Source organism: Seriola lalandi, unplaced genomic scaffold (genome assembly GCF_002814215.2).
Source record: "Seriola lalandi dorsalis isolate HSWRI2012SDOR001 ecotype SW California unplaced genomic scaffold, Sedor1 jcf7180002054672, whole genome shotgun sequence".
Lineage (NCBI taxonomy): Eukaryota > Metazoa > Chordata > Actinopteri > Carangiformes > Carangidae > Seriola > Seriola lalandi.
The window spans coordinates 1,873,390-1,888,862 of NW_019525225.1; the positions used below are offsets into that span (position 1 = coordinate 1,873,390).

General features: G+C 39.3%; 2 protein-coding genes across 5 annotated transcripts in view; one reads left to right on the forward strand and one right to left on the reverse strand.

Annotated features, from left to right (window-relative positions):
• map7d2a (MAP7 domain containing 2a) overlaps nucleotides 1-4,442 on the reverse strand; it is a 12,134-nt gene extending 7,692 nt beyond the window's left edge. For 3 of the 4 annotated variants that reach the window (XM_023421542.2, XM_023421540.2, XM_023421539.2), the window contains exons 1-6: nucleotides 4,127-4,442; nucleotides 2,072-2,164; nucleotides 1,526-1,621; nucleotides 1,341-1,418; nucleotides 527-690; nucleotides 196-292 (exon numbers count right to left, since the gene is read on the reverse strand). In XM_023421542.2, coding sequence (XP_023277310.1) covers nucleotides 196-292; nucleotides 527-690; nucleotides 1,341-1,418; nucleotides 1,526-1,621; nucleotides 2,072-2,164; nucleotides 4,127-4,163 — 565 coding nt within the window. In that variant the 5' untranslated portion in view covers nucleotides 4,164-4,442. The remainder of the gene's footprint in view (nucleotides 1-195; nucleotides 293-526; nucleotides 691-1,340; nucleotides 1,419-1,525; nucleotides 1,622-2,071; nucleotides 2,165-4,126) is intronic. The other variant, XM_023421541.2, reaches the window with a different exon arrangement.
• A 579-nt stretch (nucleotides 4,443-5,021) lies between these two features.
• On the forward strand, nucleotides 5,022-14,507 carry pdha1a (pyruvate dehydrogenase E1 subunit alpha 1a). Its single transcript, XM_023421546.2, has 11 exons — nucleotides 5,022-5,149; nucleotides 6,179-6,247; nucleotides 6,346-6,519; nucleotides 6,793-6,919; nucleotides 7,075-7,166; nucleotides 9,049-9,141; nucleotides 9,854-10,009; nucleotides 10,813-10,884; nucleotides 10,972-11,039; nucleotides 11,726-11,834; nucleotides 12,642-14,507. Exons 1-11 carry the CDS (start codon nucleotides 5,102-5,104, stop codon nucleotides 12,804-12,806), a joined length of 1,173 nt encoding a protein of 390 aa, XP_023277314.1. The 5' UTR covers nucleotides 5,022-5,101; the 3' UTR covers nucleotides 12,807-14,507.
• Nucleotides 14,508-15,473: the final 966 nt, after the last annotated feature.

A 15,473-nucleotide genomic window follows, 5' to 3' on the forward strand; every position in this document is an offset into this window, starting at 1 on the left:
GGAAAACCCCCCCCCCCCCCCCCCCCCTCTCTCTCTCTCTCTCTCTCTCTGCATGCAGTCCTTCCGAAGAACAACAACAACACAAATTTTCTTCCATTTCCTGTTGTTTCAGGTCATTCACATTTATCTCTAACTCTTCTGCCGTCCATGTGTCCAAAAACGATCTCGGTTTGCATCTGTAAGCTCTGTCCTTACCTGCTCCTGTCGGGCAGCCCCTGCTCCATCGTTTGTTCCTCTGTTCCAGCTGAAGGCTTCGCTCAAGAGAGCGTTTCATCAGGGCCTCCAACCGCTCCTGAAGGCAACACAGAGGCGCCAACTTTTATTTGAATGCTGTCCCTTCACCACAGACTTTGTTCATTAATGTAATATTTAACACTCAAGAAAAATATGTAACCATCTTATATTCAAACAGATAAACTTAAAATCAGATCAAATCAGCTCAGATCACTGCACTGATTTCAGATGCTTACACACACACACACACACACACACACACATAAGACCACAAGAGTTTTAATCAGCTGACCCTCTCCTCCTCGAGCTGCTGCCTCCTCTTCTCCTCCACTGCAGCTCTGCGGAGCTCCTCTTTCTGCCTCTGCTCCTCCAGCCGCCTCCAGCGTTCCTCCACTGTGCGTTCATACTGAAGCCGAGCTCTGCGCTCCTTCTCCCTGATCAGCTGCTCCCTGGCCGCTGAGAGAGAGAGAGAGACGAGACACATTTTTTTCGACACAGGTTCCCAGGAAAAAATTGTGAATGAGTTAAGGAACCAGTGTTATTGCTGGTGGCCTTTTGCTCTTTGGTTTGTCTTGATATATACCATAGTGGAAATAAAATAAGACTTTTTTTTAAGCCAAAAACAATTTGATCAATGTATTTAATCTCTCCTCAATAGACTTTTTTTTTTTTTTAATGATGCATGTATTTTTTTTTTTATTCTTTTTTGATTTTTAATGTGAACCTGTGAGTGTGAACCTGAAATTTTTGTCTCAGTCCACCCTCAAGACTAAATCGTGAAGATTGAAATCCTTGTCACCATGAGGCAAGTGCAGGAGCCAGAGGATTAACTGTGAGTGTGAGACCTACTTTTGCAGACTATTCTATGTTACTGCCACATTCTCTGAAGTGACAATGCTCATCATATCAGGAGCTCAGTGAACTCAAAATGAATCCTCTGTTGGTTAGCAAAGCTCTTTCCGTAGCCAATTAAACTGTAAGGACGAAAAACTTTGCTGGGAAACTGCACAGGAACAGAGACCTACAGGCATTTCAGAGCTTCTCGGTTCAAAGGATCAGCCTCTTTAGTTGCACGTGTGCCAAACAAAAACCAGGACATCACCTACCCAGACTTCTCTCCCTCTCCTCACGTCTCTCTTTGGCTAATCGCATCCTGTCGTCCGTCTTCATATAACCCTCCGCAGCTGAAAGATGATAGAAGTCACAGAGGGGGGAAAATGTGGGGTGGCAATGTACCCAAATTAAAGGGCAGAGAAAGGGCAGCTTAACAGAAGCAAACAGTGAGACTTACTTTGTTTACCTGCATGGTTGTTAGTGATGTTCGCTGCTAAGTGTGAAGGGGACGCGTGTCCATTCATGTGTGGCTTCCTCTCTGTGCTGGATGGAGCTGGAATCACCACGACAGAAGGAGAGAGAGCACACTCAGCTTTGTCCAAAGAGGCATGACATCAGCACCTCAGCGCTGAGCCGCAGTGCTGCTTTCTTACCACCAGAGGGAAACATTTCCTCCGCCCTGTGTTAAGTGCATTGTGTTGCAAAATGCCAAGTATTCCCATGCCAAGGGCAAACTGCAGCAGTGTGCAGGAGAGGGGTGGAAACTGTCCTTGATGTGATACTCTCCACATATGCTGAATGTTGCTTTTGGTTGTTGTTGCTGAGCTTTTGTTGCTGCTCTGAAACACATTTTCCTGATACGTATAGACCTACAGACTCACATTATGCAGTCTATAATGATTCTTTAGTAATTGTGAAAAAAATCTAAATGATTGTGCATAAGATGAAACCACTTGGAAGGAAAGTGTGAATTATTTGACAGAAGCCCGGCAGGATTACTCACTTGTTTTTCCAGTTCGGGCCGGAGAGCTGTGACTGTTTGTCGGAGATCTCTTGTCAGGAAGTAGAGTGATGGATGGGGGAGCCATCTTTTCACCTGGCACACAATAAAAACAAAAGATTACACATAGTATTGATCGAAACAGTAATCTCCTATTGTCACAACAATATCATAAATCTCAACGTTTATAAGCGGTATGAATGGAGAGCTTTGCTGGTATATATGGCCAAGAAATTGTGGTCACAGTGTGTGTGTGTGTGTGTGTGTGTGTGTCTGTGTGTGAGCGTGTGTGTGTGAAATCACAGATGAGAGAGCGAGATGAAAGAGGGAGTGAGACATCACGCATTTACTCATAAATTGTAATGAATCTGTCATCAAGGGACAAAAAGAAACTTAAATTGGAGTAAATATTCAAAATTTGAATCCATTTTAATGTAATTTACTAATATTAAGCAGATAGTCTTTCAGTATATTTAGTTGAAAAAGATGAAATAAATAAATAAATATTAAACATATCTATTATGTAACAAGGATACTGAAAGATGACAGTGGTTGCCAAATAACTACATCTACATCTCGACACTGTGAAGAGCCTCTTTCTACCTCTGTGAACTACAGAGTTAAAAGGTTTCATTCCACAAATTCACTGAATCAGTATATGTGCACTGTAGGCCAGACTGCTAACACAAAGTCAGTCGCTTTACTTGATCGAGTGAATCACTCTCTTTTCAGTCAGGGCTTTTATTGTGCACCGAAACCTGGCAGACAACCCTGACTCCCACTTAAATGTGGTTTGGCAGTCGAGAGAGATGCTGCTGCCACTGCTGTATTTCACTTTGCTCACTTTCACCTGAACTTCTGTGCTCAACCGACTTCACTAAACACATTACTGAACTCATTCATCATGGTTAACTTGTAGCACTTATCATTTTCCATGATAACATATTGTATTGATTTTTCAGTGGCCACATGGGTAGTCTACCTCTAATATGATCCAGGGGTGTATTTACAATAGCTTTTACAGCTTTGAGGGGAATACTGACAATATTGTATCTTATTTCTATTTCTTATTGAGCTGTCCAGGCACTACTGTTGAGCATAAGACCTGTTATGAAAAAAATATAAGCTTCAGCAATAAAATTATGTGTACATAAAGACAAAAGTAAAAAAAAAAAATGTTGGTTCAGCATTTGTCTTTATGAAATAGTCCGAAGATTTCCAACATACAGTAACTGCTGTATTAAATAATTAATCTTTTCCACATTCTCAATGAAGCAGTGAACAAGTGTGACAGGCGCAAGTGTAAAGTCACTCATCTGTATCACATTTGATTTGCTTTTTTTGCTCCTTTCAGGGCGTAGAGGGTCAACAGTAAATAATGAAGTGAAATATTCACCTTCATCAAATAGCAAATAACAAATAACAGCAGTCTGCACCCCCCTACAAAGTCATCAAACAATGGTCTGATGCTTTTCAAATCATACAGTGTAATCCATGGGTCTGTCCTGTGTCACAGGCATCTATCCAGTCTTCCTCCCTCCACCCATTTGAACCCTTTTTATCCGATTGAGTCGCGTCATCACAAAAAAAAAATGGCAACACACACACAGTTTGATTTTGCTTTGAAATGACCCCTTAAATCTATAATGTTGATATCTACATATATAAGAGTAAATGTACAGATCACACAATGATAGGGGGCAGAGACACACAAAGAGGCAACCCTAGTTCTGTTCTGTTCACTTTCTCTCTTGATAAAAAACAACATTAAGCCTTTTGATTTGTTTTTATTTTAAAGGAAATAAATATATTTTTGACCTCGCAGCTCACAGCCTGCAAACCGGCGTCCAGTGAAACCAAAATAAACAGTTTTGTTGGGCGAACAAACAGGGGGGTGAAGCCGGATCACCACTGCGCAGCCAAGCATCGTGCACATAAAGCGGTGGAAATGTCAGTTGCGTCATTCATGAGTCTGCTTTAAACCGCGGCGCAAACACAACAACACAGAGCCCCGAGAGCATGAAGATACCAGCCTGACCGACTTTACATCGAGCTTACCTGTTATTGCGTTGGATGGTGCGACTGCTTTTGCCATGGCAGCTGTCACGAGCAGAATACACCCAAATGTATGGACGTGCTGTCACCCAAAAACACTCTGCAGTGATGCAAATGCAGCACAGGTATCCGCTTCTCTCCTCAGCAGCAAGTATGAGCAGCCACAGCGAACACAAACCGACCACACACCATTCAGATAAACAGTGTGAAGGTCATTAAGAAGGCTGTAGGATGGTGGACAGGACAGCAGAGTTTTGTGTGGATGATGGAGGAGGGAGATGCTGCTGATGCTGCTGCTGCTGCTGCTGCTGCCTCTGCTGCTTGGACTGAAGCGGAGATGATGGTGCGCACACAATCGAGTTTACTACCGATCGACCACACCGTGCGTCGCAGCGTAAGCCCGCCCAGATACACAGGCCATTAACACATTACCGGTAGATGGAGGAGGATTCCTCTCTGCACACAGCTCAACCAGGAACACAGCAAATTTAGCCTGCGATTTAGAGGCAGTGACATTCAGCAGGACAGCACCAGCACACAGAATCAATGCATAAAGGCTACTGCTGCTACAATGTGCCCCCTGATAAGTGTGTCCTAAATTTGGTTCATTTATTACACAAAAGGTTTACCATAAATAGTTTGAAGAAGAAAAAAAACTACAAGCACATTATTAATAATAATAATACTAATTATATATAATAACAATAATAATAATAATAATAACAAATGGCCTGTAACATAAACCCCTATTATTTGTGTATTTTTTTTAATTTATCAATATTAATTTAATCTAATTTAGAAGCGAGTTTTTCCATCACACATGTTGTCCCATTAGACCAGCGAAGAAGAGGGGGCAGCAGCGGGTTTTCCTGCTGTTATTGACGACAGAGAAGAAGAAGAAGAAGTAGAGCGGAGCCGGAAGGACAGAGCTTGACAGAAGGACGGAGCTGTGCCGTGCTGGGAGCTAGTACAGAAAAGATGCTGACCAACATCTCTAATGTGCTGAGAGCTTGCGCTCAGAGGAATGTAAGTACACAAAGTTTAAACTATGGACTGTCAAAACCAAAAACTACATTACTGTCTCTCTCTCTAAAACCTCCAGTGTTCACCCTAAACAAAACAGTCATCGCTGTTCTGACCTTGTGAGGCCGAATGATAGCTTGTTTGGCTAACACAGCGAACACTGCACAAAAATCTTTATGACAGCTTTGGTCAGTAACGGCCCCAGTACCTTTACATTTTCCTTAATTTTACGTAGTTTAAATCTTTGCTTCGCATTATGGAGTCAGGGGAGAAAACGGACAGCAGTAGTAACGTATGTGAACACCAGGCAGAGCTCATTCCGTGAAGGGGTGGAAAAATAGCACAACCTTAAAAAAAAAAAAAAGGGGTTGTTTTTATGGCTGTTTATGCTACTGGTTGCCCAATCTGGTTAGTCTTGATTTATTTTTGAATTAAATTGAACTAATAGGATTTATCACAATGCTGAATGAGAGCTGGAGATGTGGTCTGTCTATTGTGCTGCACTTAAGAAAAAAAAACTTTGTTTAATTTACAGTGCTATTATTTCACATACTTCGTATTGTTGTTTTTTTGAGCTAAGGTAATGTGCTGTTAGATAACAGTGAAATACAGTAAGTTGTCGAACTTGGACTGGAGTTGCATATGCATAGTTATATTTCATTATTTATTTCTTTTTACCAACATATTTGCATTTGATCTGTCAGAAGCAGTGTTTACTTATGCTCTGCTGGTTACCCAAACACATCTTAGGTGTGGGTATCAAACCTTAATACCCTTGTTGTATCATCCAAATGAGTACTGAGAATCAAAAACTGTCAGGTACCGAAAGCTGCCATCAGATGTCTGTGTGTCTGCGTCTATGTCAGACTTATAATTTTGTATACTTATTGTCTGACCAAATAGTTCCTGATTTGTATTTTTTTGTATTTTTTAAAGTGGATACTGAAACTAACTAACTTAAATTTCAAACCTTAGCAGATATGAAAGCTTTTTTAATCATAATTTTTCAAATCATCTTCTCTCCCATGTCAGGGGGCTGCAGTGGTCATGTCAGCAAGGACATATGCTGACTTCACTACCCAGGCTACCTTTGAAGTAAAGGTAAGCTTCAACCACTAAGTTGTATTTGGTACTCAACTGGTTAATGCACATGGCAGTTTGTGTTGTGAGCCCTTGGGTTTTTTTCCCCTTCTCTCTAGAAATGTGATGTCCACAAACTGGATGAGGCCCCGGCCACTCAGGTGGTTATGACTCGTGATGAGGGCCTGCAGTACTACCGCACCATGCAGACAATGAGGCGTATGGAGCTGAAAGCAGATCAGCTGTATAAGCAGAAGATCATCAGAGGATTTTGCCACTTGTATGATGGACAGGTTGAGTGAACTATAATTTTCTCTAATCCATACAATGAAAAAATATGAAGAGTTTCATCCCAAGGTTAGAGTAATTATTTATGTTTGCCACCATGAGATGTGAACAGTCCAGCAATTTTATTAAATGGTTGTGTTGAAAAACAGATGCACACAGATGAACAGTATTTAAAAAAAGAAGATGCAGAAATGATTTTGAATTTTATTACATCTCACGTATATCCACATATGTATGTCCACAGACCACATGACAAACTGTTTGTTTTCTCCTCGTAGGAAGCTTGTGCAGTTGGTATTGAAGCATCAATTAATTTGACAGACCACCTGATCACTGCGTACCGCGCCCACGGCTACACCTACACCAGAGGAGGGACTGTGAAGGAGATCATGGCTGAGCTCACAGGTGAGTCTACAATGCTGAGACGTAATCTGAGACACTTTCAGCTACCAGACATTTTTGAGCTCCAATCATGTTTGAGTTTAACATATGAATTGTTCTCCTGTTTTCATTTCACCTCAGCTTTCTTGCCCCCATGTGTTTTTGTTTTTAATATACAGGCAGAAGAGGAGGTATTGCAAAGGGCAAAGGAGGCTCTATGCACATGTACTGTAAACATTTCTACGGAGGAAATGGAATTGTTGGAGCTCAGGTAAATCACCAAAGTCTACTAGCAGGGTGTTTGACTGCTCCTTTATTTTGTGTTTCTCGTCCCTTGTTGTCACTCACCTGAGGCTTCAGCTACCTTGTTGAGCTGTTTTAGAAAGGAGAGATAATTAGATTGAAAACCACTGACTCACACGGGACTTTAGTGTAAACCTAAATCTACACGTGCTACCAGTATGTTGTCAGTTTGATGTAGCTGTGATAAGTAATTGTGAACACATAAACAACTAGAAGGACACTTGGAGGGCGCAGACCTCCGCCAAGGCCAGTGTCAAACAAAATACACCAGACCTCATAATAAATTATCTGGATCTGACCCCAAATTGAATGGGTTCTTCCCTGGTACATGCCACATCCCTCCACCGAGTTTGGTGCAAATCAGTTCTGTACTTTTTAATCTTAATCCTACTGACAAATAAACAGACGGGGGTGAAAACATAACCTCTTTGATGGAGGTAATAAGTGTGTCTTGTTTGATAGTGTTTACTGATATTGTGTAAATATAGTGTAACTAAAGTCATGTGGCATGACTGGTCCCATGGGTGCTTCAGTTTTGCCAGAAGAACAAAATACTCAGCTTCCAGAAAGTCTTGATGTGTTTTCCAATGCCATAAATTGCCACGGAGCTCGAGGCACCACCCAGACTAATGACATTACATAATGTCAAACAAATTTAAAAAGGGAGTTCCACGAACTGAGGCATGAGAGGACGGAGAAACAATTATTTTGAGAGTTAGCAAACTTGGCTGGACCAACCTTAACAAGGCTTCCACAAAATAAATTGATTAATATTAAATTTACAAAAAGAGAATCAGGAGCCAAACTTCTTTTCCTTGCTTAGCATCAACCTGTAATAAGAACTCACTTACAGGAGCTAGCTCAAAGTTCAGTTCACACAGATTAAAATGGACTAGTTGACTTTCATAGTTCACAATTTTGAAATAGTTTGCATTCATATCTTCCTTTTTTTTCTCTCTCTTTTTTAGTAATGAGCTGCTCTGAGCTATTGTTTTTCAGACCCTCCTCCTACCCATCCATCCCCAGCCTTAAATCACTGCCACTTCACTAACAGAATGCATTGCTTTATACTACTAAAGAGTCACAGACAGAGATTACTTATAAAAGTTAAGAAAAACTAATGTGAGCATATATTTTAAGTATATATACTGTGAGTCTGACCTAGGTGAAGGGAGTCTGTGACTGTTGGCTCATGGTCTTACCCTTTCTTAATGATTTCACTCGCAGATATTTATACATATATATATATATATATATATATACTGGTGCAGCTGAAGCCATTTCATATCGAACATTTGAAGGACTTTTATACTGTCTCCTGGGTCTGAAAAAACAAGTCTGAACGTCAGCCACATACCGACCGGCATGAATCCTTTGGTACCACTGTGAAGTAGTTTTTCTTCTTTTGATGTTCTTTGGCAGTTAGAAAACAGCTTTTTGGTGGATTACTGCCACCTTCTGATGCATGCTCACGTTCATTAGTTGCAAACGGAAATGTTCAGTTCACATTTGACCAAAAAATGAGCGTTTTCAATGAACAGTGCTCATTTAACACATTCATGCACAACACTGGTAATGAGTGTCACATACAGTCAAGTCACATAAAAGATCGAATTGACTGTACAAAAAGTGTGATTTTATTTACACCAAATATATCCAGTCAGGTTATTATTATTATTATTTTATGTATTTCATGTTTTAATGTCTATGGAAGGATTAAAACCTTTCTACTGATGAACTCGCTGAAAACCGTGTTGGATGTAGCGGCTCCTTGTAACATTGTTTAAACAAATACTTTATATTTTAAGGTGAATATAATGTAACCCCAGACATATCTTGATTCTCCTCAGGTTCCCCTTGGTGCTGGCGTGGCACTGGCCTGCAAATTTCAGGGCAACAACGAGCTCTGTGTCTGTCTCTATGGTGACGGTGCTGCCAACCAGGTATGGCACAGGAATCTCAGCGGTTTTAGTCTAGTTTTGTTTGATTACTTTTGGGATCAATAGCAGCTTTACTCAAAAGTTGGGGATAGTCTTTCTCCAAAGATCAAGGTTTAATCCTACTTTTGTACTTCAGTGACATGCATTCATTATCTTCCAACCTGCTTATCTTGTTCACGGTTTCAGGGAGTTAAACCCCATACATTACCACATTAACTGTGGATTTGAACCTGGCCACTTTGCTAATCCGTCATTAACAATTGCATGTTTTAAAAAGTGCGAAACATGTCTTGTGGGAGCTCTGTGTGTGCTTGTAAACATGAAGACATTGTGCTAACTATGTATTTAACTAATAAATACACTGAACGTTACAAATTCAGAACCATAGCAGATCAGCTATGTAGTGCTGGTTAACTTTAGTTTGTTTCTCTACTTTTGAATCAGAGCTGCTAATGATCTTATAGACGACCTGTAACTGAGCTAACCCCGGCTGCTTGTTACAACAAACTTCATGTCCCTGTTTTGAATTTGAAGGTGTGTAAGGAGGGAAAATGGTACAAGTCTCCAGAAAACTAAACCAAGATAGAATAAGACACTTTATAATTTGTTTATATAATCAGACTTTAAAATAAAACCTACTTTGTGATTTACATCTAATGTGAAATATGAACTCTTTATTCCACATTTAAAAAAACATCCTTTGTGTACTTCACAGGGTCAGATCTTTGAAACGTACAACATGGCAGCACTTTGGAAGTTGCCCGTCATCTTCATCTGTGAGAACAACAGGTATGGCATGGGCACATCCGTGGAGAGAGCTGCAGCCAGCACAGACTACTTCAAGAGAGGAGACTTCATTCCTGGTCTGAGGGTACTGTCCTTACTCATGTCTCTGAACCTTTTTCTCCACTGATCAAACTGACCACACAGAATAGTTCATGTTAATCATGTATTATGGCACAGCTAAGTTTTAATGTATTATTAATTAAAACGATAGATAGAAGATATTCATGGTGATAACATCATAACATTATGTTGGAAAGAAGTGTTTGCCAAATGAATGTACTGTAATATAATGGATATACTTAGGTATAGGTATGTTATAGTATGTTCCATGTACAGTCACTTCAGAAAGTATTCAGACTTGCACACTTTCATTGTCCTGTAGATTTCATTTTAAATGGATACAATTGACAGTTTTCCTATCAATCTAAAATCAATAACCCATTTTGACAAAGTAAAACATTTTTGCAAATTTATTAAAATTCAAAAACAGAAACCTCTCATTTACAAAAGTATTCAATTTCTTATTTTTAATAAAGCTGCAAAAATGTTTTGCAAATGTTTTCACTCTGTCATTATAGGTTATTGATTCTAGACTTGGCAAGAATGGCAATTTTATCCTTTTTAAAACCTACAACACAATAAAGTGCGAAAAATTAAGGTGTCTGAATACTCTCTGAAGCCACTGTACAATACAGTGTCCTTTATATGCAATAGTAAACCTGTTACTACCCCAAGTAGACGTGAAACTTAAATAACAATAAGAAAAATTTAAGTAGTGTTGTCCTTCTCCTGTCCATATGATCAGTTTAGTATAAACGACTGTGATGTGTTTCCAGAAAGGGGAACATAGTAATTCAATGAAATTTGGGATATTGTTCTTTTGTTCAGGTGGATGGGATGGATATCCTGTGTGTCCGGGAAGCAACCAGGTTTGCTGCTGATCACTGCCGGTCTGGAAAGGCGAGTGAAAAATATTGAATCATATTAAGTTGGAAATGTGATTTTCATGTTCTCAGCTAAATTATTTTTGAACTTACTTCCCACCAGGGTCCCATTCTCATGGAGCTTCAGACATACCGCTATCATGGACACAGTATGAGCGATCCTGGTGTCAGGTAAATGATCACAGCTCCTGACCTTTTGTAAACTTTAATTTTTTTACAATTTTAATTTTTGCTGTAACTGACTGCCATTAACTGACTTTCTTGATTATCTTTAAAGCACTTTTTATCTGGATGTGTAGTGCTGTACTGGACTTTAGAAAATGAACAATATTAATTTGACCTACAAATGTTATCCTCACTGTGCTGCTGCCCCTTGCTTCTGCCAATGTCCCACAGTAGTCTTCATGTATTCTCCTTCCCGCTGTAGTGGCCTTGCAATGCCCTGACCACAGCCTGGGGACAGACTGAACACAGGCACTAATACTGGTATTGGCTATAGCAGACTAGCTCAAATTGATACTGGAGGAATTTCTCAAAGTTGTGATGAGAAAAATAAACACACCATAAATCACAGCTTTATGTTACCGAAGTTACTTCAGTGTTGTCTATTGATAAACAGAAAAAGTCAGATCTCTTCGGCAGTGTTAGGGGGGATTATCACAGTTTTTGCACAATCAAATCAATTATCTTAATATTAATGGTGGTCTTTAAAAGTGATGTAATGCTGAAAATCAAGATTTTCAAATACTTAGATTATAACACTTGAATTTGGTGTCAGCTCTAAAAAAAAAAAAAAAAAAAAGATACTGTATTAGTGCATCCCTACAACATCCCTGCACCAATCTCTCCCCTCTCAGCTACCGCACACGTGAGGAGATCCAGGAGGTCCGCAGTAAGAGTGACCCCATCTCCCTGCTGAAGGATCGCATGCTCAGCAACAACATGGCCAGCGTGGAGGAACTAAAGGTAGGGAACACTTGAAGTTTCTGAAATGAAAAAAATTGGTCAAACCTTGTCGAGGGAATCCAGATAAAAACATTAGCAACAATACATAAGTGTAAAACATGCATGTAATCCATCTAGAAAAACAGTGGCAACACAATATATCGAAATAAATTCTTTTTATAAAAATATAAAATTCTGTTTTATTGTCAGTTTTTGAGACAGGAGTGTGAATATTATGTAAGAAAATGAGCTGCATAATTTAGGTATGCAAATTTAAATTTGTGTCCTTGAAAAGCTACACAAATAATATTATTTCTTAACTGGTTGTTGATAAAATTACTTGCTGATAAAATGCCATAGTAACATTTATGACCACAACATATAGTCATAAATGTTAAGATAATTGGTAGCCATTTAAAATGGTTCATGAGGGTTGGATCACTAGTTTGGGAATATATCAAGTTTGTGACAGTTTTGCATTTTCAAACTTTTCAACTTGGAGCTGGTTTCTGCTGCAGTCTTCGTTTGAGATGCAAACCTGCAATGCATTGTTTAAACACAAGAGAGTGCTGATCTCACTCGATTTAGCTTGTCCCATCTCCCCTCACCTGAACTCACCACTGCACAAACACTGTAGAGGTCAAGTTGGCCTGAGGCAAACACAGAGGACAGGATTGGACAGGATTGTACAGTTTTTTTTAATTGTTTTAGTTCTTATTTAAATAAGAAAATGTAAGATGTTACTTTTGTAACACACATTTGTCTGCTATATACCCTATATGCCCTGTATTACTGTAATTCTCTGCCTTGCCTGTGTTGTGTCTATAGGAGATCGATGTAGAGGTGAGGAAGGAAATTGAAGATGCTGCTCAGTTTGCCACCACAGATCCTGAACCCCCTCTGGAAGAACTGTGCAACCACATCTTTTCCAACAATCCACCGCTGGAGGTGCGCGGCACGAACCCATGGGCCAAGCTGAAGTCTGTTAGCTAAAGTTTTTTTCATCCCTTCTTGATAATATTAAATACATTGACCGCCCCTAAAACTCACATATACGCACACATCATTTAATGTTCCATAAACCAGTGCCTCAGACCCAGAGTTTAAAGCATCAGCAAGTAATTACATTTCAAAGCTGTTTCTCTTAACAGCTGGGGCCATATTCACAAAGATGTTCTGAGAATCAAACTAACAAAGATTGGCAAGGGCACTAAATGGTTAACACCTTCAGTCCATCTTTGACGTTGGTGGATTAGTTAAAGTCTTCATCTCATGTATGAAGTGCATGCATCAAATGTTATAAATGGATTTTAGAGGAAGAAAATATTTAAGCTACTATGTTTAAAGCATAGTCGGGGTCTCCTAAGAATAAGCACTTAAACAATTTTTTACCTCAGAAGGTTTTGTAAATCTGTTCCCAAGTGAAAACATTTAGCAGATTCTAAATGTGCTTGTTTGATGCATATCTCAGGTCATTTTTGAGGTGTAATTAAACAAATGTTCATCCGTCACTGCTCATCTCAAGAAGAGACTGCCTGTAAAAATGGCTTTGTACTCTTTATACTAAAGTGTACATGATAAATAATTCAATTTGAGTTCATAAATTCTTGTCTGTTTATTTTTATTTAACCCCTTGTTACAAAGAAACCATAAAAGGCAGCAGGGTAAAGACCGTCACTATCAATGCTCTTGATATGTCTCCGAATGTTTTTCTTTCTATATACTGTAAGTAAGAGAGGGTTAAGAATACCAAGGGAAAAGTTCAGAATATTTCAGTTTATCTTGCCAAACCAAACACGTGCCTGGCAGATCTCATGTTGTTTAGAAGTTGAACGTGTCATCTCATGTTGTCACACTCCAAGCTGAACAGGTGATTCTATGCATCTAGAAGTCAGATGTGTGAAGACGGATGTTCACAGAGTGTGTTTACATTCATATGGTTCTGTTGCAGATACTCAGGTGACTTTTTGAGTTTCATGACACAAAACGGTAACAGCTCATTTACTTATATTCAGAGAAGCTCTTATTCAATTTCTGATGTACATATGGAGGAAGATGTATTACCATCAATACCCATACTCAAAGTGACCACAATCGAAACCAATGGTGAATGTAAACATTGTTCTAGTCTGCGTGCATTCATCAGCCAAGCTTCACTATTCCAATTTTCCAAGTCTAGGAGAGATGTTGGGTTTAGTATTGTTGGTTCAGCTACTCGTGTATCTGTAGCGTTATGTGCCACTCACTCAGAAGGTGTTGTGTGGTATTTTAACACATCAGCAGTGGCATATTATTGGCTCAAATGTGCAGGGATACATGGACATTTTGAATTTTAGTCTGTTTTTTGTAAGTTCTTGAACACGTGATGACAAAAGTGACACCTCAGGCAGCAAAATACAAACAACCTGCATATCAGCCTGTGCTGCGAGCAGCAAGCTACCATGTTAGTTTTTACTTATTATTATTCATAAACTTTGTATCAGTCTTTGTGGCCCTTTAAAGGGTACCAGAGTGTAAATTAAATAATAAAACAGACTAAAACTTCAAATGTCAATACCTCTCTTAATACAAATGAAAATGCCTACAGTGTGAGTATTTGTTGTAAACTGTTACATTGAGGGAAGCAGATTGGAAATACTCCATGGAAACATTGGTTTTATGTGTAAGCCGCTGTAATAAAAAGACTGTAAGATACTGTATCTGCGTACTTGTCTTTGTTTATGCAAAGCTGTTGGGTAAATTCACAAAGTACTTTGATGAATAGTGGTCAGTGCTCGTTACAGTTCAGGAAACTAATTGGTTTATAGATGTGGACGTGGTTAACAACTTTGTTCCTTCTCATTTTCTTGGTGGCACTCTTGCCCTTTTTTTTGGATCTCTGTACATCTGCTTTTCCTGTTTTATTTTCCATGGCTGCTGATCCCAGTAAAGGTTCTTCTGGCCAGCGTTGTTTTGCAAGTCCGTTTGAGTCTGATGTGATTCAATATGTGAGGTGGATCGGATTTAAGTGCACATCTCTGATCAGACCGACATTATTGTTCTTAATACAAATTAGAATTACAGCAACATGGTCAGGATTTTTGACTGCCATAGGGAAGAAAGTAGGCAACCAAGGAAATTCATTCAAAGAGCCATGCTGCTGCTGTAGTAGTAGCAACCCTGCAGAAATACAGGTGAACTGGCACAGTTCATCCTGGAGCACTCATAGTGACTTACAAGACTGAAATGTTAGTGACAGCAAAGTAACTGATCTTGACTTATGACCATTTGTGAACAATGTGTTGTGCAACAAACCTGGTAACTCCATTTGGTGGATGACTTTCCACAGTAGAGATGATGTCTTTATGTTTGTATTTCAGGCCCTGCAGTTTTGAAAAGAACACAGAGCAGTGGCCCAGGGCTGCTGGCTATTAAATGCTATCATACAGCAGTTCAAGGTTGAATACATTTCGATTTCTCATAGGCATATACTTTATCCTTAACATTACCCTGAGGAGAATAATATATAGCTCAATAGCACTACAAACTACAAACAAATGATCATAAAGTTGAATCAGCACCTCTCTAAAACAATTACTGTGACAGAAAAAGGGGATGACGTTTACTTTATCTTCAAGAAGTGAAGATATTCACATATAATTATGGTAAAATTGCAAAAGA